Raw genomic sequence first — 23467 nt, 5'->3', positions numbered from 1 at the left:
AACAACAAATTTTTTAATTAAAAAAGGAAAGCCCTTAATCCCTAAAATGAGCACCTATGAACATACATCTATAAAACCGCCAATGGGAATACCATTCTAAAATATAGCAAAGAAACATCAAGAAATGTGGGTGTAAACTTAATGAGAAAGTTTATAAATGCTGTGTAAGTTTTTAAGTTTTCATCAGGAAAGAATAATTTGCCTTAAGTTTGAAGTTTCAAAGTAAAACATTTGTAAGTCACTTAAACATCGCACTGCGATGAAATAACATTTAATTATCTTCCTAAAATCTCCAATTTAAAGACTGACACAGGGATAATATTTTTCAACAACTTGATTTGAAACAAAAGAGGAGGATGGATTCACTTTAAAATATATTTTCTCAAAAAAGACCTTTAATCAGCTTCTATTTTGAAAACTTTTGTACCAGAGCTTAGAAATATGAACATTATAATATTGTTGTACTTGTAGCAAATCCTTCCCTTTTATAATAATTACTGTTACAAGGCTTCCTTCAACACCTTTTGGTGACCATTTCTCTTGAAAGAAGGGCCTAATCACCTCTATGTTGGATTTGCAGATAACTGAGTGCAAATGTTGCATATTTCTATTTGTCAAAAGCACATAAATGTGTACATAAATATTTTAGTTCTTAGTCATGGTAGCAAAAGCCAATCCCACTGAGATAGTTATTTCTACTGGAAGAGAAGGACCAGGGGACTTGTAAGGTATCAGTTTAACTTTCCTAGGTGGTACGTAACCCTCCTTTAGGTCAAGGTTCATAAACACAACTGATAACTAAGATGTTCCCAAGTGACCTCCTCCCAATGTGTTTTATATTAAGCCATTCATTTCCCTTCACCTGGTCACATACTATACCTCAAGCCATATAGCTGACGCCCATGAGTAGAAAGGAGGCAATTTCAACCTCTCGTTAAACTCCATTTCATGCATTTTGAGAAATCCAAATGTGTGTGATAATAAAATATACCACAGAGACAAGAGTGATATATTTTATTTTGTATCACTACTAGAAATGCCAGCACATTTCTAATAGTGAAATTAAAAGCATATCTTAATCCCTCTGCAAGCTCACAGGCAAATGTCAAAAGCAAAGAAAGGCTTTGTGTTGGAATTGTCATACAATGCTTGCTCACACTCTGTTCTCCATTGCCTGGCTGTGAATTTTCCTTCCAGTGAAAACTGGAACACACCCTCAGGCTCTCTGGCTCCTTAAGTTTTCACCTCTATGTTCTTCACCCCTACGTGAGGCAAACACGTACAGAGAGAATAACTGGACCGGTGCTTGCTTCTCTGACCTTAAGAATAGAAATTACAAGGATGGATGCTGTTTGTCAAAAAGAGCGGCAAACTTTCAAAGTTACCAGTTGGCCGAGGGAAACACGTCTAGCTAATCTAAATTCCCCACTGGACCGTCTTAGATTTCACAGGTACATTAAAATGCAGTAAGAATATTCCAAGGATTTCTTGGCAGTTTGAATTTCAAGATGTTGGAGCAGAGCCCCCCCTGTTTCAGGAGAATGCAACAGTTACATGTGAGACTGCAGGAAGGCAATTATGTAAGGCACTGCAGAGTATGGGAGACCCTGGTGTTTCTGCCAACACCGCTCCCATCCAGCACCCGGGAGCCAGTCAGGGCGGCTTCCTGCTCACCCACAAGACCAGTGCACACACATGCCGGGGACAGGGACAGAGGCGCTGGCTCTGCCCTTCTCTCTGCCCTTTGGAAGGAGGAGGGGAGGGAGAGAGAGACAGGGAAGGCAAAGTACCGTCTTGTCCAGGCACTGAAGGCAGTTATAAGGCTTGCAGCAGCAGTGGCCCATCTCGGCAGGCTGGCTGGCAAGGGGACCTCCTTCATTCAACGTGTCGGCGGGTAATCCCTAAGGCGAGGTGATGGCTCCAGAGAGAGGGGCGCGCCGCTGGGCGCTGTCACAACTTCCATGTGGTCCCCTCGGCTACCTTATTTCTCCTAATAACTTCAGGAATCCGGGAACCAGAGGAAGGAGAGGAGGAGGAGGAGCGCAGCGTGGCCGCGTTAGGTTCCTGCTGCGGGGAGAGGGAGGGCGGGAGCCGGGAAGGGAGGGGACAGTTGGAGGGAGGGTCACTTTGCCACTGGAATCCTCAGAGTGAGGCAAATCAATCGTCGCATAACAATCGAGCATGTACCGATGCCACCTCCCGGAGGGGACAGCCGGCGCGCCGCTCCCAGCCCTCCCCCTCGCGCGGTTGCGCCCGGGCGCGACGCAGACACGCCTGGAGAGGACGCAGGAAACACAAAAGGGCTGGTCTTCCAGGGAGGCTTGGGCTGAGGACCACGGAGAGGACTGGGAGAGACGTGGCTCTGCTCAAATACTGGCTTTCTATTTTCCCGAGAAGTAAAGATGCTTATAAACGTGATGCGTAATACACGGCCTTTCCTCCATGTAACCCGCCTCTCAGGGCATCGTTGCCTGGGCGGAGGGGGGCGGCGCGGAGGGGACCACCCATTGCTCCTTTTCAAATCTGTGTGCCACGAACAGTTTTGCCTCATTGGAGGAAATCTTTATATTTGAAATACAATCGTGAAATCGCTTGTCTTATTTGACAGACCAAACCATTCAAGTGGCTTGAGTAATTAAAATTGGGGTGTGGGCAGCTATATCTCCTGGGCATATCAGCATAAAAGTCTTAGCGGACTGGATCTTTCTGGGCGATCTGTAATTTTTCAGAAAGTTCAAAATCAAAAAGGGACAGGGGTGGGAGCGAAGGGTTTTGTTTTTTTTTTTTAATTTCAAAAGAGACGTGGTATTTAAAAATGTTTGTGTAATCCTGAAAGTAAGAGATGCAAATACTTATGAAATTAACTTTATACTTCCTGATATCTCAGAGGAGAAATCCTGAAATTTACTGTCTGCAGAAATATACAATTACATTTTTGCCCATTAAATTTGCCTAAGACTGGAAGCAGACAATAGTTAAAATTAGATAATTTTACTAACTTGAGATTTTTCCAAGACGATTTTAATTAAGTGGCACAGGCGACTTAGATTTGCTTGTAGAGAGGTCAAGGATATTTGGTGATTAAATAACAACAGACCAGAATGTTTGTCCTAAACTTGAAAGAATAAACTCAAATCTTTCTTTAGCGCTAACAGGTAAACTGGTATAATTCTTTAGGCTGTTTCTATTACAATTTTAAATGTACATACACTTTGACCCAACAGATCGACTGCTATCCTACAGTAACACATATATACAAGAGTGTATGCATAAGGATATTCAGTTTAGCATCATTTGTAACGGCATAAAAATGGGAACACCGTTGATATCCAGCACCTTTCCAGTGTATGGAAACTTTTATGAAAAATGAAGCAAAACTATACACACACATGCGTTTGTATATGTCTACAATAAATCTGTTGGAAAAAATCCCGCCGTTCATCCAACAGCAGCTGATCCTTGGGGAATGGAAAATAGGGGTGAGGGAGTGAATTTCCACTGTTTACCATCTTGCCAGAATGTATTACTTTTATTGTTTTCAGACAAAGTGTATCAGGGGAAGGCAGTGACCACTGCCTGGGCTCTCTGATGTCAGGAGGTACAGAGGTGCCTCCCTCTCACACCGGCTTGCCCTCTTTGGCAGTGAACTCAGGCAGACCTCTCAGAGAGAGAAGAGCTGACAGAACCTTGAGCTTCAACCTGGGCTGAGAGCTGTTGCTGGAGCTTTTGACACCTTGGGAGAAAAACTTGATATTGCAAGAAGCGATGCCTTGGTACACCCATGTTCATAGCAGCACTGATCACAAGCCAAGACACTTGGGAAGCAACCCAAGTGTCCATCGATGGATGAATGGATAAATAAAAAGTACCCATCCATACAACGCAATATCATTCTGCCTTAAAAAGGAAGGAAATCCTGTCACATGCTACAACGGATGAACCTTGAAGACCTTAGGCTACGTGAAATAAGCCAGTCACAAAGAGACAAATACGGTATGATCCTACTTACATGAGGTCCCTAGAGTCGTCGAATTCCTAGAGACAGAAAGTAGAATGGTGGTTGCCAGGGGCTGTGGGAAAGGCGGGAATGGGGAGATACTTAATGGGGACAGAGCTTCAGTTTTGCAAGATGGAAAGAGTCCTAGAGGCTGGTCACACCATAATGTGACTGCACGGAATGGTACTGAACTGTCCACTTAAATGGTTGAAATGGTAAATGTTATGTCATGTGCATTTTACGACAGATAAAAATAAAGAAGTGGTGGCGTGCATTCCCCTGGGGGTAGGCGGTCCTTGCACAGTAAGTTTCTGATCAAGTGAAGACAGAGCAAAGCCTCTCTTGTGGGTGGAGAAGCAGGACAGGGAGACTCTAAGAAGCTGACCGTCTCCCAGCGCCGTGTGCAGAAGGCTTTCTTCGGGGAGAACTGTTTTTCTGCACCTGAGGACACAGTTTCCTTCTAAAGAATTTAGATTGCACCGTCCTAGAAAATGACTGCTTGTTCTTGTGCAAGGTCTGAGCACGCTTGCTCCCGCTGCTGCCCACAGGAGAGAGGGTGAGAGGCGAGGCTGCCCAAAGAAAGATGGGTTCAGCTTCTCTTCCTGTGCACAGAGGGCGCCAAGGGGCCCGGGACTGGCTGTGCTCAAATCGCACACGTGGTGAGATCTCAGAGCAAACAACCCAGATTTTGAGAAATGTACCAGGGTCCTAGAGTTACGCCATCTTTATTTTCTTTGTCAGTGAAAAAACTTCAAATGTACTCAAAAACAGAGGGATAAATATGAAGGACCTGCATATACCCATTTCCAGTTTCAACAGTTACCAAGATTTTGGCACATTTGTTACATCTACCCCTTTTTTAAACTTTTTTTTTTTCATATGTCCATCACCCAGATTCAGCAGTTATCAATATTTGAAACTTTATTTTCACTTGTCCCTTTTCTTTCTTTTTTTTTTTTTGTTAAAGTATTTTAAAGTCAAGCCCTACATATTTTAGTATGCATTGCTGAAAATTCTGAGCATTTTTACATAATCACAATGCCGTTAAAACCCCGAACAAAATTGACAATATATCCTTAGCGTCTAACACTTTGTCTGTAACAACATTTCCCTGGCTTCTCTGAAACAAAATTATTTTACAGTTGGTTTTCTTGACCCAAACTAGGTTCACATATTACATCAGGTGTTAAGTCTCCTAGGCCTCTTTTGTCAACCAGTAGGTCCCACCCCTCCCCTTCCTATCTCCCTGCCGCCATTGATTTGTTCAGAAACTGGGTTGGTTGGCTTATAGAATGTCCCACATTCTGGACTTGCCTCTTTGCTTCCTTGTAATGTCATTTCCCTTGTTCCTACAACCCTGTAAATAAAATTTAGTTCTTGAGGCTGGATGAGATTCGAGGTTGAATGTACCTGGGCAGCAATACCTCGGATGTGATGCCGTGGGCGTGACCCTGCAACCCATTGGGAAGCACACGGTGACTGGGGGTTCCATCGGCACTGATGCTACAGTGAATCAGATGTGATGGCTTCATCTCTTCCATTATAAAGTTCCCCATCATCAGCTCATCTTATGCTTTCGTTAATGATTATTACCTGAATCGATTATTTCATTAGGAGTTACAACATGATGTTCTGACTCTATCATCCTTTTGCATTTCTTAGCTAGAATTTTTGTATAAGAAAAGAAGTTTTCTTCACCAACTAGGGTGATTTCAATTCCCAGCAATACAGGTTGTACAGGAAAGATGGGATAAATGCTCACTCCTTTCCCTTTAAGTGCCAATTTTCTGAATAAAGACTTGGGGTTGTAATGGTACCCAATGCGGTTATTTGCTTTCTCTCACTTCTTCCAAACATCATTATAAACTCATGTTTTTATGTTGATATACACAATGTGTTTTAATCGATTGCATTTATTACCCTTTTTAGATGCTCAGTTTATCTCATCTCTGACCAATGGGAGCACCTTCTTAATGGCCCCTGTGTCCTTTTGACACAACTCATTCGGCTCCCTTTCTTGCTTTCTGACACAACGCGGTATCTTAGGCTCACCTGGGATGTTTCCTGCTACAGATCTGGGACCAGCCATCCCTCCCCTCCAGGTGCCCTGGTTCCTTCTAGTTGGGGATGGGAGTTACACGCCACAAATCCCGTGTTGTTCGTTGTCTTTTGAGGGCCACCTGTTTGGACTGAGATTTCCCTTGAAGGAAGTAGTCCTTCCCTCAGACAAAACATCCTTGGAAGATGTCACTGAAGAAATCAGGGTGGGGCCTTAGGATGGAATGAGTCAATAACAGCTCCTTCTCTTGGGGCCTTTAGATGAGAAAAAGTGCTCGATGAAACTCACTTTGGGGGAGATCAACTGGCCTATAGAACATGCCCAAGCCAAGGGCCGGCATAGGAATTTTCTAAAGAGTCCCCCAAATGCATGGATATCTGAAGAAAAGGCTGAACTTCTTGAAGGCGTATAGAATGGGGGATTAGACTATTGTAATTCAGCACAAAGGAAGCTGTGACCTCGCAGCCTGATGAAATCTGGGACATTTTAGTTCCTAATATTTAAAAAAAGTTTGAGATGCGTTTTATTCCTGGTATATTTTTTTTTGCATGGGAGTGGGAACAAACATTCAGAAAAGTTATAGGAAGGTCTATTGGGATAGCTCTTCAGAGAAAACCTCATAAACACGCGATGTTTTAGAGCGGTAAATAATGATGAACATTAACTGATCATTAGCAGATGCCAGGCACTGTGCTTAGGGCTTGCATGCAAACAGCTCATGTAACCCTCACAGCGCAATGCGAAATAAGCCCTATTATCATCTTCATTTTGCAGATGAGAAAAATGCGGCTCAGAGATCGTACATCCTGCCATGCATACATCAAGTGAGGAAAAGATGGAGTGGGGCCCTGAACTCAGATCTGACTCAAAAGCTGTGTCTTTACCACTGTGCTTTTATCTGTAAGGCCTACATCATTATAAATTTGTGTTATAATCTGGATAAGGGATGTGAGTATATAAAAATATAAAAGAAATTCAAACATATTTATGAAATTGCCCCACATTTTCAGAATTTGAAGCAAGAGCCTCTACTGTAGTGTTTTTTTTTTAAGGTACATTTACAAGCCAATGTACAAATAACTTTAAACGGACACAGTAGAAACCTTGAGCATAAGTCAACGTTAAAATAGTCAGTTTTATTATTCCTGTTTCTCTGTCTTCCTTGAACTTGGAGTTGCTGACCTATCCCCCAGCCCCAATCACCCATCAGACCCAAGGCTCCCTCCGCTCAAACCCGACTGCCCTGTCCCATCAGTGCCACTTCGCCTCCTCTTCCTGATCCTTCCACTGGAGTGAATTTTCTCCTTCTCTCTGATTTCATGTCATTGTGTGTACTCGCTCTTGCTCATGACATTCTGCTCCATGTAATCATAAGTGTTTACATCTGTCTTCCCCAAAATATCACGCCCCCTTGCTGTGCCTCCCTCAGTTCACACCCACGGCACCAGCAGTCTGCCTTGGGACTAGGTCTCCGTGACCACTGCCTCAAGTGACGCGGGAAGGACCTCGCAGGAGCGGAACTCAGTGATGGTGGCTTCCTGGCAGAAGCGTTTTGTTGTTTCGTGCAGTTTGTCAGCCATGGGCCATTTGCAGGAGGTCAACGAGATCAAAACTGTATGTCTGTCTCACTACTTATTTCAAAAGAAAAACCATGAAAAATGATCATGAAAGAGCCTCTTACAGACTGTCAAGGCAACCATCTGTTTATTTTGGTTCCACCGTCCATGCCTCTCCTGTTTCCATGCATCTAAAATATGACCTGCAGCTCTTGCACTGGATTTTAGCAAAGGGGACTGCCAGGAAAATACGCATAGCTTTTACCAAACACAATCCATCTAGAGATTTTAATGAGGTGAGAATGGGCTGGAAAGGGAAAATATGAAACAGAAATTTTGAAACTGGAAGTAATTGATGGTTATGATCATTTGCATACAGACAATAGATGCTCTGAAACACCTTTGATGTAATAACCAGGATCTAGAATATTAAGGGTATTAAAAAAAAAAGAAACAAATGACACATATACTATTCTGTTCTTAGATACTTGTCAAAAGAGCTGTCACTTTGCTGTAATACCCAAGTAGGAAGGCTGCTATTTAGGTATGACAATCCTTCTTGTTTTTAATCTGTTAGTCTTTGACAGTACCTTTATTTTTTTCCTTTTAAGTCAGTGACTAGGATGACTGCAGGAAAGGTATCCTCCTTAAGTTTCTGCATTATATTCAGAAGAGCTGTCTACTCTTGTAAGAGACGTGAAATTCAAAATGACCTTTACTAGCTGGATAAATAGGCTGGACAAGACTGGGTAACTGATAGAATCAGATACAGAGATGGGCAACAGTTGGCAAAGCTGCAAAGTGCATCTGTCTATTTGACATACATTAGATAAGAAGGATGGTCACCGTGGACCACAAGCTGAATATCAATCAGCAATGTGACTGACTGGCCATTATAAAGAAAGGGTGAAAGGATTTGGACACTGGAATGGTGTCTGTGACCAATCTAGGTGTCCATCCCAGTGCCCTAACCCTCCTTACTATACCATGATGAAGCAGTAGCCTCTCCAAGAACAGACGGGATCACTGCAGGAATGGGAATGATGTGTAACTCACTGAACTCAGCATATGGCTTCTTACTTTTGTTAAGGCTAGTCCCCAGCACCTCAGTTAGGTGAAGGTTTTCCCAGAAACCTCTACGCTTCCTCTGTAGCACCTCTCACCATGGCAATCAAACAGTTCTCTGGCCTGTTTGCCTTCCTGTACAAGGTCACCAGCTCCGTGAGAGCCTCTAAGGAGACGATAGCATCCTTAGCACTCAGCACAGCACCAGGCACACAGTAGGTACCGGTACATCTTGAATAAATACATTAAACGTTGAGCAGACTCAACCTAGTTCAAGTTGAAGAACTTCAAGACATAGAGACCTGCTAATAGGCAACAACACAGCTGTTGCTCTAACGTTTGGTGGGGGGCGTTTACGACCCCTGCAGAACATTAATCCTCAGGCCCAACTGCATAGACATCATCAAGCAAAGACAGGGAAACTGCTCTGACATCCGCCTGGACCTTTCTTTCGATTTGCAGCTCTGAAGAAGTACAAGACATTAAGGGTGCCACTGTGCGTTGCTATCTTTACTACCTAAGTGTGGGAGAAAGCTGACTCTCCCAACCGCCCTACTATTTTCCTCTTTCTCTTTTTCCACTGATGAGAAGACCCTGGCCATTTATCTGTGTGGGTCTGTCACTAAACGTTATCAGCAATGCTCACTCTAGATTGCCACATGGCCTCCAACCAACGGCTCCGTAGCTTCTACTCTACATCATATGCCCAGATTCCCAAATATGCTACCACTTCAGGGAAGGAAATGGTAGGTGCGTCACAACTAGTGATTATACCTGATGTTTGCAAAAAGTCTGCGCTTGCAGTGAAGGTGACCACAATTCTTTGAAAATAATATAATGAACTCTAATCTTACATACAGTACAGCAGCAAAACCTGTCAGCTCTCCCTGAAAAATAGACCAAGAATCTGACCACCTCTTACACCTCTGCTATTGATTGAATTTTGAAACGGAAGAAAAAGACAGGGATCTCAAAAATGAAGATTAAATTACAAAGTGCTCAAAGCAAGATAAATTAAAATGAAAATTTAATAAAAGGCAGAAAAGCAAACAAGAAAATAAAAATGAGAAAAAGAAAGAATTTAAAAAGGGCCATGGAGAAAATATGGGAAATGAAAAACAGATAAACAGGGATTAATACTCATATTATTAGACTCCTGAAGAGAAAAAACAAAATAATGGAACAGGTATGATACTTAAAAAACATACTGTAGGACAGGAATAAAGATGCAGATGTAGAGAATGGACTTGAGGACACAGGGAGGAGGATGGGTAAGCTGAGACAAAGTGAGAGCGTGGCATGGACATATATACACTACCAAATGGAAAATAGATAGCTAGTGGGAAGCAGCCGCATAGCACAGGGAGATCAGCTCGGTGCTTTGTGACCACCTAGAGGGGTGGGATAGGGAGGGTGGGAGGGAGACACAAGAGGGAGGAGATATGGGGATATATGTATATGTACAGCTGATTCACTTTGTTATAAAGCAGAAACAAACATACCACTGTGAAGCAATTATACTCCAATAAAGATGTTAAAAAAAAACAAAAATAACATACTGTAAGAAAGCTTTTCAGAGAATTGAATCTTCATTTTGAAAAGACCCACTGGGTACCTGGGAAAAGTAGCCCAGATTTAAACAACGCTAAGATGTTTAACTTCTACTAAGTCTGTTAGAATTTAGATATTAGAAAAAAAATCAAGATCTCTAGGCAAAAAGATCACCTAATTACAAGGACAGAAATGTTAGATATTCAAAGTAAGACAACAATGGAGCAGTATTTAAAGACGAACAAAGAACAACTTAATGAAAGAACATATAAAACAAGGACTTTCTAAAATGTCAAGCTCTCCAAGTATCAAGGCTATAGAGAAAGTTTAAAACACAAGGACATAGAGAATTTTGTACCTATGAGTCTTTCTGAAGGAATAGCCTAGAGTTTGTGTGTCATTCAACTGAGAGATGACTGGGAAATTTTCAGCAAAAGGACTGATGTAAGGATTTATGCACAGAATTGTAGATCTAAGACAAAACCAAATGTGGGTGCAAGGATGGAAGACTAATGTACAAATGCTACATGTCATGACAACTAAAAAGAAACAATGCAACTAAAAAACTAGTAAGAAAGAAAACTAGGAAGAGGAAAACTAGAAAATAGGAAGAGGATAAAGAAAGTAAGTTAAGCTCCTTGGCTGCTGTGAAGGCAATAGGTAGGAGTTAAAGGATACAATTAAAAACTAGCAAACTAGATGGTCAAAGGTTAGATAAGAAAACAGGGGACTGGGAACACTCAAAAACGTGTAAGTGTAAAGGTAACCACTAAAACAAAAATAAAATGTGCCTAAATTCCATTCTTCAAAATTAAAGAGCAAAGAATATACAGCTTTAGAAAAAGAAACACATCAATAGAACATAATAGATGTAATTATAAAACATTATGATAGAATTGAGACCAAACATATAAGCCATATCAATGCATGTAATGGGCTAATTTCACCAATTATAAGAAAAAGATTCTCAATTCAGCTCACAATGTAAGACCCAACTATATGCTATATTCATGTGATATATAAAACAAAATGATTCAGCAAGGCAAAATATAAATGGATGGATAAAGGTATTCCAGGAAAATGAAAACAATAAGAAAGCAGAAGTAGCAATCTTGATATCTAACAAATAAGAATTCAAGCCTAAAAAGGGCACCTTTTAATGCTAAAAGACAAATTTATAATGAAAATAAAATACTTATGAATATCTATGCTCCAAATAACAAAGTAACCAACTTTATGAAGCAGATTTACCACTCTCAGTTCAAGACAGATCAAGTGTATAAACAAACAAAGCAGAGCAGAATCAACTAGGTAGGTCTTATGGATATATACTGAACTTTATATTTTGATAACGTAAGCAAGTATATCTTTTGTCAAGAGCCTTTGAACCATGCATAAAAACAGATGATAGGGCGCTTCCCTGGTGGCGCAGTGGTTGAGAATCTGCCTGCCAATGCAGGGGACACGGGTTCGAGCCCTGGTCTGGCAAGATCCCACATGCCGCGGAGCAACTAGGCCCATGAGCCACAACTACTGAGCCTGCGCGTCTAGAGCCTGTGCTCCGCAACAAGAGAGGCCGCGATAGTGAGGCCCGCGCACCGCGATGAAGAGTGGCCCCCGCTTGCCGCAACTAGAGAAAGCCCTCGCACAGAAACGAAGACCCAGTACAGCCATAAATAAATAAATAAATATTAAAAAAAAAGACAAAAAAAACAGATCATAAAGAAACATCAGTAAGTTCCATGAATTAGAAATATTACAAACAACACTCTGATCACAATGCAATAAAAGTAGAGATTATTAACCAATGAAATGAAAAGAGAAATCATTAATCAAAACTAAAAGCAATCTCATTAAACAACTCTTGGGTGAAAGAGAAAATACAAATTGAAATTTTTAAAAGTTTTCAAAACCACTAAAAACAAACCACCAAACCCCTAAAACATGGGATACATTTAAAGCAGTTATGAGAGGACAACTCATAGCTGGAAATGCTTTCATAAGTGAAAAATGAAAGGATGCAAATAAATGACTTATATACCTAGCTGAAAACACCGGAAAACAACAACAAAGTAAACCAAAAGAAAGCACTGGGAATGAAAGAGTAAAGGCAAAAGCAGAAATTAATGAAGTAGAGAATAGGAAACCAGTAGATTTAATTGAAAGAAGTTAACAAAATTGCAAGCCACTAGCTAACTTGAGCAAGGAAAAAGAGAGAATGTACAAACAAAATAAGAAATGACAAGAAGAAAACAGAAACAAGAATTAAAAGTTGTAACAGGCCTCTATACAAATAAATTTGAAATCCTTTATTAAATGGATACTTTTCTAAAGAAATATAGATAACCAAAATTGAGCCCATCAGAAAAAGTTTAAACAGAGCAAATTTCCACAGAGGGTACAGAGACAATTATTAAAGAACTACCACACACACAAAAACACCAGGCCCAGATATTTTCACCGTGGTCTTCTATCAAACCTTCAAAGATCTGACCGTTCCGGTGTTCTATAAATTGATCTAGAGCACTGAAGATTGTGGCAGGCAGAATAATGCCTCCCTTCTCCAGAAAGATGTCTATGTCAGAATCCCCAGAACTTATGACTATGTTATGCTCCATGGCAAGGAGGAATTAAAGTTACAGGCAGAATTAAGGTTGCTAATCAGCTGACCTTAAAATAGGGAGATTATCCTGGATTATCCAGGAGACCCAAAGTAATCACAGGCACTTCTAAAGGTGGGAGAGGGAGGTAGGAGAGTCAATGTCAGAGAAACGTGATAAGAGAAAAACCATAGCTGGCTCTGAAGGTGGAAGGAGACTGTGAACTGAGGATTAGAGGCAGCCTCTAGAAGCTGGTACAGGCAAGAAAGTGGATTTTCCTTTAGAACTCCCAGAAATGAATGCAGCCTGCATTCAATCTTAGCTCAGGGGGACCCACTCTGGACTTCTGACTTTTACAACAGTTAGATAACAAATCTGTGTTGTTTTAAAGCACTAAGTTTGTGGTGATTTGTTACAGCAGCAAATAGAAAACTAGCTCAAAATACTGATGCAAAAATAAAGGAAAATTTCCTAATTCCTTTAATAAATTGAGTATTTTGATACCTAAACCTGATGAAGACTCCAAAGAAAGTAGAAAAAGAACTTGCCAATCATCGTTACTCGTGAATATTGATACAAAAGGACTGAAAAAAATGTTAGCAAACAGAATCCAATAGCATATAAAGAAGATAATACACCATGACCAGTTGAGATTTATTCCAGTAATTTACGGTCATTTCAATATTAGGAAATCAATATTGATAGATCGAAGGGAAAAAATATAATTATCTCCATAGATGCTGAAAGAAGCCTTTGACAAAAATTCAATACCCATTCCTGTTAACAGCACTCAAGAAAATAGGAATTGAAGGACCCTTTCTTGACATGATAAAACATCTTAACATGATGAAAAATATTAGTTCTAAAGCCATTATTCTACTTAATATGGAAACACTCGAAGAATTTCCAGTCAAATCAGGAGCAAGGCAAGGGTACTAATTATCTCCACAACTATTCAATACTATACTAGCAGTATTAGCCAATGTAATTTGAAAAGAAAAATTAATTAGAGACAAAAGATTTGGTAAAGAATCTCTATCTTTGGTAAAACTATCTCTGTCTTTACATGATACAATAGTATAACTAGAAAGCTCTAGAAAATAAGTGGTCAATGATAAAACTGACTCAAATGGTACAAAAATTCAGTAAGGTAGCCAGATATAAAATTAACAGACAAAGGTTAATATCCTTCATGTACACAAACAATAGCTAGAGAAATAACGGAAGAGAAACCCCAACTTACAAGAGCAACTAAGATTAAATATGTAGGAATAAACCTATCAAAAATCGGCAAAACCTACATGGAAAAACTTGAAATTATTCCGGAAAGACACAAAAATAGACTTAGACAAATAGAAAATATCTCATATTCTTGGAAGAATGACTCAGCATCATAAAGATGTCAGTTCTCACTAAGTTAACTGATAAATAGAATGTAATCCCATTAAAATACCAACAAGCCTTTGTTTTATGGACTTGGAAACATTGACACTAATGTTTATGTGGCAAAACAAACATGCAAGAATATTCAGGAAGATACTAAAAAAGAAAAACTATGTAGGGGGACTAGATCCATCAGACATTAAGACATACTACAAAGCCTCTATAATTAAAACAGTGTGGCACTGGCATATAGATAGACCAATGACCAGTGGAATAGAATAGAAAGTCCAGAAATAGATCTAAAGACATATGGAAATTTAGTGTAGGATAAAGCTGACATCTCAAATCTCTGGAATACATACAGACTTTTTAATAAGTGGTGCTGTGTAGCCATTTGGAAAAAGATAAAATTAGATCTACACCTCACACAATACCCATACCTGATCCAAAAGGAACAGGGATCTAAATTTAAAAGTAAAACCATATAAGCACTGAAAAAACTGAAACAAAAACATGGTAGATTTCTCTTTAATGCTAGTGTGGGAAAGACTTCCTGAATATGACTAAAAATAGAGGCAATAAAAAACTAGTAAGTTTGACAGTATAAAATTTTTTATAAGTTTGGACGATAAAAACTACCACTGACACAGTCAAAAGATAACTGACCAACTAGGTGAAAACATATGCAGCATTTATCACAGATAAAGGGCTAATGTTCCTAATATACAAAGAACTCTTCAAAATTGCAGAATCAAGGACCAAATACCCAACAGTCAAGTGGGAAATCAATAATTTACAGAAAATGTAATAATATGCCTCAAACATATGAAAATTGTTCCCAGTTTCTCATAATTACAGAAATGCAAACTAAAACACTGCAATGCCATCTCTTACCTCTTGGATTGGCTGAAACAGAAAAAGCGTGGCAGCAAATCTGATTGACAAGGCTTTGGGACACACTCTCATACACTGCAAACTGGTGCAAATCTTCTGTAGGGGAATTTGGCAAAATCTGACAAAACTATGTGTGTTCTCTTTTAACCTAGTAATTGCACATCTAAGATTTTGTACCTTGAGAATACATCTCTAACAAGGCACAAGGTTGTTCATTATAGCATTGTTTGTAGCTGAAAATATTTAAAAACAACCTAAATGCCCATAGATAGGAAAGTGGTTCAATAAATTATGGTACATTCACGTGTATGCAGTACAATGCAGTTTTTAAAAGAAAAAAAAGAATCAAGAAGATTTATATGAATTTATTCGGAATGAGTTCCAGAATATATTGTTAAGTGAAAAAAAAAATAGCAAACGAATATCTAAATTGCAGTATGCTATCTTCCAGGTAAGAAAGAACATAAGGAAATAAACACGTATGTCTTCTTTTGTAACAAGAAGGATAGACCAGAAATGAATCCACCACCACAAGAGGCTTCATGGGGATGAAGTAGAAAGGATGAAGGATGGGAATGGGTTGGGAGGGACAAAGGAAAGTGACACTTCTATACGTATATCTTCTGTGTATTGTGTGTTAAAGCCATATCAAGGTGTCACATACTCATTAAAGTAAAAAAATAATTTAAATCAACCAGGATGTGTGGGGAGCCCAAAATAAAATACAAACAATGAACCTAACTGGTGTTTTACAAATGAATAGCATACCTATACTGAAGCAAATGGGGAAGCCAAAAATTAAGTAACTTTGGAAAACAGTATCTTGACTATATCTTATAAGGCTAAAGACAAAAAAACACTATGCAAGTGGGTAAACAATTGAAACTACTTTGTGTTTATTCTAGAATAGAGCAAAAAAGTAAATATATTGTAGGAAACGAGAGCCACATTTCTCCCTGTTGGAGAAAGGAGTTACAAATAAGCCAGGGCACAGGCTAGAATAAACCCTATGCCACTGGGTTGGAATCGGAGGTCTCAGAACAAACTCATGTCTTTAATATATATACAAATAGATGCACATGTATAGGAACTTGACAAATGACATAGATTTTACTGCACACAAATGAGAAAAGGAAGGACTATTCAAAGGGGCTGGGACAAATGCTTATCCACGTGAAAACAACAAAATTGATGGATACCTAATGCCATAAGAAAAACTAATTCCAATCATGTTGAAAACTTAAACATGAAATTTAAAATGTAAAAACACTAGAAAATATTATAACAACATATCATTATGCCCTTTTGGGAGAAAAGGTTTTTGTTTGTTTACAGCAACACAGAAAAAAGTCCAAGAAACAAAGAAAAAAATGGTAAATTTAATTCCCATTAAAATTAGAAATTTGGTTCATCAAAAGACACTTAAAACGAAGTGAAAATCAAGTCATAAACTGGAAGAAAATGATTGTAATAGCTATAAGTCATGAATATACCAAATATGTAAAAATTGTCTAATTAGTAAGAATAATACAATAACACTAGAAATAGGAACAAAGACTCCAAAGAAGGAATACTCAAAAGACGGAAGTAAAATGATCCCCAAACATGCAAAAATAGACTCAATTCTCAAATTACAATTAGTGAAATGCAAATAGAAACCAAAGTGAGATACCAATTCATACCAACAGACTGGCAAAAATTCAAGTCTGATAATATCTCTGTTGGTCAGGATGTGGAGTAAAGGGTACATTCATCACAGCTGTTAGAAGAAAAAGTAATGCAACTACTTTGGAGAAAAATGTGCGACGTAAGAAAGTTGACGAGATATACACACTTCGACTCAGCGATTCCACTTCTAAACATATACCTTAGAGAGAGATTTTTGCACATGTACACAAGGTGACATGTTTAAGAATGTCCAGGGCTTCCCTGGTGGCGCAGTGGTTGAGAATCTGCCTGCCAATGCAGGGGACACGGGTTCGAGCCCTGGTCTGGCAAGATCCCACATGCCGCGGAGCAACTAGGCCCGTGCGCCACAATTACTGAGCCTGTGCGTCTGGAGCCTGTGCTCCGCAACAAGAGAGGCCGCGATAGTGAGAGGCCCGCGCACCGCGATGAAGAGTGGCCCCCGCTCGCCGCAACTAGAGAAAGCCCTCGCACAGAAACGAAGACCCAGCACAGCCATAAATAAATAAATAAATAAATAAATACCCAAAGTTTAAAAAAAAAAAAAAAAGAATGTCCAGCTCATTTTAAATAGTGAAAAATGAAAACAGTCTGTCTTTAAATTCTGGATATCTAAATTATGGCATAGTCACACAGTGGAATTCCATACAGCAGAGAAAATGAGTGAATGAGATCTGCATGAATCAACATGGTAACATCTCAAAAACGTAAGTTTGTTTTTAGAAATGTTATATATATATGGAGGATGATATATATAGTATGATATTTATATAGATCAAAAACATGCAAAAAGCAATGTTATATACTGCTTATATTATTAACATCTATGTGGTAAAAATATAAAAACATTCTTGGAGTTGCAGTAGCCACTCCAGATGGCCCCAGTGATTCCCACCTTCTGGGAGTCACACCATTGTGCAGTCTTGTCCCACCCTATGTTAGGGTTGGCCTATGTCATGAAAAGCATATGGCAGAAGAGATGGTAAGTCACTTTAACCTCCAAGTGAGGTTACAAAAGACTTGTCTTCCATCTTTAGCATCCCATTTTCAATCTCTCTCTGATCTGTTGCAGTGGCCATAGGAAAGGCCCACGCGAGCAGCCGAGTTCTGCCAACACGTGAGTGAGTCTGAGGGGGATCTTAGCCCAGTCGAACTGTGAGTTGATGGCAACCTGGTAAGAGAGCCCAAGTCAGAACCACCAGCTTCCACCAGCTAAGCCTCTCCCAGATACCTGACCATCAGAAGCCGTGAGGTCACAAATGTTTGCTGTTTTAGGCTGCTATGTTTTGTGGTAATTTGTTATATAACAATAACTAACGCAGAGCAGATTTCTTCTTGGGAGGGAGGGTCATAAGATGGTAGAGAGGTACATGGGGGGGGCTTCACCTTTATCTAAAATATTTTATTTTTAAAATAAAATATCTAAAGAAAATATGGCAAGATGTTAAGGTTTATTAAACTTAGATAACGAGCACATACTTGTCATTAAATAATTCCTTATACTTTTCTGTATGTTTGGAGTATTTCACATGCATAAGAACCTCACTTGTAGCAAGACATTCTCCAATGTCACAGCAAACCTGCAGAGGGTGACGATTCTGCTCTCTCACTACTAAATATGCCAAGTCTTTTCTGAAAGGTTTTATAAGTCACTTACACTCTGCAGGATTAAAATATAGAACCTCAGAAGCTAACTTTTTTGGGTGGGCTGTGCTATGTAATTTGGGTTTCTGTTCCAATAAATAAGAAACAGTATTAAACTGGACACTTTCAGTTAAACATTTTTGATGCTTATAAAATTTCTAAAAGCCCTCACCCTCAGGACTTCCCTGGTGGCGCAGTGGATAAGACTCCGTGCTCCCAATGCAGGGGGCCCGGGTTCGATCCCTGGTCAGGGAACTAGATCCCACATGCATGCCGTAACTAAGAGTTCCCATGCCACAACTAAGGAGCCCGCGGGCCGCAGCTAAGGAGCCAGTGAGCCACGGCTAAGAGCCCTGGAGCTGCAACTAAAGAGCCTGCTTGCTGCAACTAAGACCTGGCCCAACCAAATAAATAAATAAATAAATATTAAAAGCCCTCACCCTCATATTTGGATAATAAAGTCAAGAACAGGTTGTCAATATGATTTAAAGCTGAAAAATTTTGTCGGGATTCCGATAAGATTATTTAAGAAGCAAATCAAGATGCTTAAGCCATAGCTATTTAACATGATTATAAGTGCTGATTGCTCAAATGAAATTAATTAATCACAAATTCCCCAAGAACATTAAACTACTCCTCAGTGGCCAAAAAAAAAAAAAACAGGCACTTTTCCTCCGTCATTGACTATAAGCTGGATTATTTTATTTTCCTGAAAATATGAAAAACAATTGAAGATTTACTGGTCAGTATTTTAAAAAGATAAAAAATTTAGTTCCACAATCAATATAGCAATGGTGAACAACAAGAAAAGCTTCTTGAAGCTTAATAACTCAATGTAACATTTAAAAAACAAAACTTGCTATTACTGAATCTCCAGTGACCTCTTATTTGGAGTTAAGTAACGATTCCAGGAGATTGGGCAGAAAGATTTCAGGAAGGCAGAAGGAAACCCAGATTTCGTGTTTATTAGAAGTTGAGCTACAAGCACAATTTTGAGCATATCTCCTTTTGGTGACCGGGCAGCTATTTGCTTTGCACATTCTGATTTGTCATGAGGACAAGTCCCAAGGGGAAAAGAATAAAGCACATCTTTTTTCTACCCAACCTTTTTCCCTTCCTCATTCTGTCCATGATGTAGGTTTAAACTCTAGAGGTGGTTCAGGGAGTCTGATAGGGCACGGGGCTGACTTAGGTGTTAGCACAGAATTAAATCTATCAGTTCGGTGGTCTCTTATTTATTTACTGGGGTAAATAAGCCAGGAAAGCCTCCTGTGGCTCCAAGGACAATGTTAAAATGGGATTTCTGTGGAGAGAAATAAAGCCAGGGAGGCAGGCAGGGGACAAGTAATGGCCTAGACTCTCAAATCAAGGAGCTTGGCTCTATTTTGTTGACCCTGTGACCCTGGAGGGCTGCTGGAAGGTTCTTAATAGGGAAGGGACATGGTGACTGGTATTTCAGGCAATCAAGCAATCAAGACTTGAGACAGGTGAAGTACTAGATAGACAGACTGTGGATGGAGTGTCCTGGAGAGACAAGATAAATAGATGTAAGAAAGATATATAGATGTAAGTATACATATTCATGAGAAAAAACTGGAGAGGAATAAGGCAAGGAGGGTATATCAGTCCAAGTTCTCCAGAGAAAAAGAACCAATAGATATATACATATCTCCAATTACATATCCTATATATATGCATCTGCACAGTTACATAGAAAATGTATGATATGTATAATGTATATACATATGCATATGTATATATACATGTTTTAAATATATGAAGAGATTTACTATGAGGAATTGGTTGATGCAGTCATGGAGGCTGAGAAGTCCCAGCCAGCTGTCTGCAAGCTGGAGTCCCAGGAAAGCAGATGGTGTAGCTCCCAATCTGAGTTCAGAGGCCTGAGCCAGTGGTGTAGGTCCAGTTTGAAAGCTGACTTACTCAAGACCAAGGAGTAGCCCATGTTTCAGATTGAGTCTGAAGGCACGAAAAAGCCAATGTGCCTGCTTGAAGGCAGTTAGGCAAAAGAATGCTCTCTTACTCAGCCTTTTTGAGTAAAAGTCTATTCTGGATCAACTGATTGGATGTGGCCCACCCTTAGTGGAAAGGGCAATCTGCTGTACTCAGTCTACCATTTCAAATGTTAATCTCATGCATAAACATCCTCACACATACACCAAGATAACGTTTGAACAAATGCCTGGGCACCCCATGGCCTAGTCAAGGTGACACATGGAATTAACCAACAGAGAAGACTACCAGTTTCCTAGTTTAGGTGATTGTGGTGCCAAAATGAAATAGAGTGAACAAGGGTAGGAGAAGGTATGACAGGAAGCCCAGGAACACTGTTTGAGATCTGCTGAATCGATGTTCTTGGCAGCTGGGCGGAAACAAGCAGGAAGCTGGATGTACACATTGGGATGCTCAGGGCTAGGGTCTGGGCAGCACTTAGCAGTAACCTAGTAACCAGGACAGGATTATCCAGGGATGGGATAAGAAAGAGGAGCTCAGTTTAAAAAGAAAGAGAGAAAAGAAATGGTAAGAAGTGGTAGAAAACAAGGAAAATCAGAAGAGTGTGATATCAGAGGCTAAGGAAGTGAAGTTTCTAGAATTAAGGCACAACCAAAATGATCAGCAAAGAGAGTCAAGATAGGGATTGAAAAATACCCTTTACCACCGGCAACTCGGACATCGTTGGGGATGCCCTCTGTGAATGCAGCACCCACAGGAAGCTGATTAAGATGGGTGAAGGAGCAGAAAGATTAGACCACAGGTAGAGATGGGGAGTGACAGGAGCTGTACCTTAGGGAGAAGAGCATGTTTATAGGGTGAGAGAGGTCAGGAAGGAAGGAGGAGCTAAAGAAATAAGTAGGGAGGGTGGTTGATGAGCAAAGCCCCCCAGTAGAGGCCAGGGATTAAAATCAAGAACACAAGCCTGTGTGCATGGGGTCAAGAGGTGGAGGGAGAAGACACTGAACTTGAATGAGAGGAAGGGGCTACTCATCCTGAGACTGGTAAGAAACAAGGGAGGAGTAATAGAGAGGTATATTTGCAGGAGAGCAGGGGTGAGAGAAAGTGAGGGAGATTGTGCTTATTAGTCTTATTCTTCATGACGAAGTAGATGGCAAGGTTTTCTGCTAAGAAGGAGAAATAGGTTTTCCATTTAAGATGGTAGCTTGAGGACATGCATCTAACTCCCTGCCTTCCCTCCCAAAGTTGAGCTTTAAGTTTATGCGCATTTATTGGAAAGAAATACGGAGAAGTGAAAAACAATATCACAGACCAACTTCATAGAAGACTGGAATACACAGGAGACAAAACAGCTCTGGGTGGCTCAATAATAAGACTATTCAGAGGCTTCCCCAGTGATCTTCTCATCCTTCAGTAACTGGTGTTCCCTGCTTCCTACACTTGCAACTCTGCCATACGCATGATTCAGCTTTTTCCTATATTTTGTATTTGTTTTACTGCAGCTGATGCCCACTATTACCTCTAGATGCTTTTCTTTATCACGTGCTTTATGCTTACTCATGAATGGAATTGCCTCTTGGCTTTTGCTCACTGCTTTCTCTTTTTCAGCTTCTTGACTTCACTACCCCTGCGGATTCTATTACTATATCTCAAAACAAAATCCCTAAGAGAGAGGCTCTGACTGGTTCAAGCAGACGCTCTCCAGGACAAAACATGCCATTGGGCAGAGTTTTTGTCTGTTGATGGTCAAATTTGTTGGGGCCAAGGTGCTGGGGTTTGGGTACCCAGCACAGTGACATAATCAAAAGGCACTCGAATATCATTGGTGATTCTTATATAGGTAGCTGTGGGCGGAAAGCTGAAAGGAGGAACAAACCCATGCACAAATTTCATATTCAGAAATGTACAGTACCAATATGAAAAACGTATGGATATTGACACAGACATATGTGCGTGTGTGCACACGCACACACACACACACACACAACTTAATTCCTGAATAAATGACGTAATACCATTTTTTGCTCTTGATTAAATGATCCTATATTGTAAAGATGTCAATTCTTTTCAAATTAATCTCCAAATCCGGGGCAATTAAAATTTAAATCCCAATGAGCCTTTTTTTTTTAAACTGGACAAGTTGTTTTAATAATTCAACTGAAAGAGAAAAATGCCTGAGAATAGCCATGAAAATTTTTTTAAAATAATGATGAGGAAATGCTTGATATCTCTATCTCTATCAACTAAACTACAGTGATTAAAACAGTTTGGTCTGGCCCAGGTAAGTTGATCAACGGAACAAAAGGAGCCAGAAACAGAACAATGTACCTTTTGGAACTCATAATATAATAAAGGTGGCATTTCAAATCCATGGGAAGCAATGGAGTATCCATCAGTGGTGTTAAGACAATAGACTACTTATGTGCAAAAACAAAAAGGTGAGCCCTCTACCTCAAATCACATACCAAAGCAAATTTCATATGGATTTAAGATCTAAACATTAAAATTAAAACTATCAAGGTATCAGTGGCAAACATACACTAGTATCATTATCATCTTGGGGATGGAAGGTCTTCCTAAGTATGAAATCAAACCCATAAGACATAAAGGGAATAGTCATAGAGTTGACTACAGAGCAAAGCAAAATCTTATATATGTTAAAAGACAGCATAACCAAGTAAAAAGAAATCTACAGGTCAAAGAAAATATGTGCAACGCTTATGATAGATAAAATGCTAACGTCTCTAATATATAATTTATCATAAATCAATATGCAAAAGACAAACAACCAAAGAGAAAAAGCTGTGGGCTTGTCCCATCTCTTCTGAGTAATAGCAGAGCGTACGATTTGAAATTTTAAAAATGATACCCAGGCCCACTCTGCTAAAGCACCAGGTGCACCTCTGAACTGCTATGCATACTATATCCTAGGGAGAGGGTCTGTTTAACTCGTAGGAATGAATAAGTAATGATGATGTTTTAGCATTAACTCTGGCCATTGTTGACAAAGGGCCATCCTACGACCCTCTATTCAGTCCATGGAAGAAAAAAGGCCAGATTT

The 23467-nt window shown here is 39.8% G+C and overlaps 1 protein-coding gene across 9 annotated transcripts in view; it reads right to left on the bottom strand.

Annotated features, from left to right (window-relative positions):
- Positions 1-23467, bottom strand: part of MTUS2 (microtubule associated scaffold protein 2) — a 489522-nt gene that overhangs the window by 58117 nt on the left and 407938 nt on the right. The window contains exons 1-2 of one of the 9 annotated variants that reach the window (XM_036831705.1): positions 2188-2255; positions 1791-2067 (exon numbers count right to left, since the gene is read on the bottom strand). The exons of 7 other annotated variants lie outside the window; for them this stretch is intronic. In XM_036831705.1, the coding sequence (XP_036687600.1) occupies positions 1791-1844 (54 nt within the window). In that variant the 5' untranslated portion in view covers positions 1845-2067; positions 2188-2255. Of the gene's footprint in view, positions 1-1790; positions 2256-23467 lie in introns of those variants that run through there. One more of the 9 variants, XM_036831704.1, reaches the window with a different exon arrangement.

Source organism: Balaenoptera musculus, chromosome 18, assembly GCF_009873245.2.
Source record: "Balaenoptera musculus isolate JJ_BM4_2016_0621 chromosome 18, mBalMus1.pri.v3, whole genome shotgun sequence".
In the NCBI taxonomy this organism is placed as follows: domain Eukaryota; kingdom Metazoa; phylum Chordata; class Mammalia; order Artiodactyla; family Balaenopteridae; genus Balaenoptera; species Balaenoptera musculus.
Note: the sequence above shows the minus strand (reverse complement) of the source record. Positions and strands in the feature narration are given on the sequence as shown.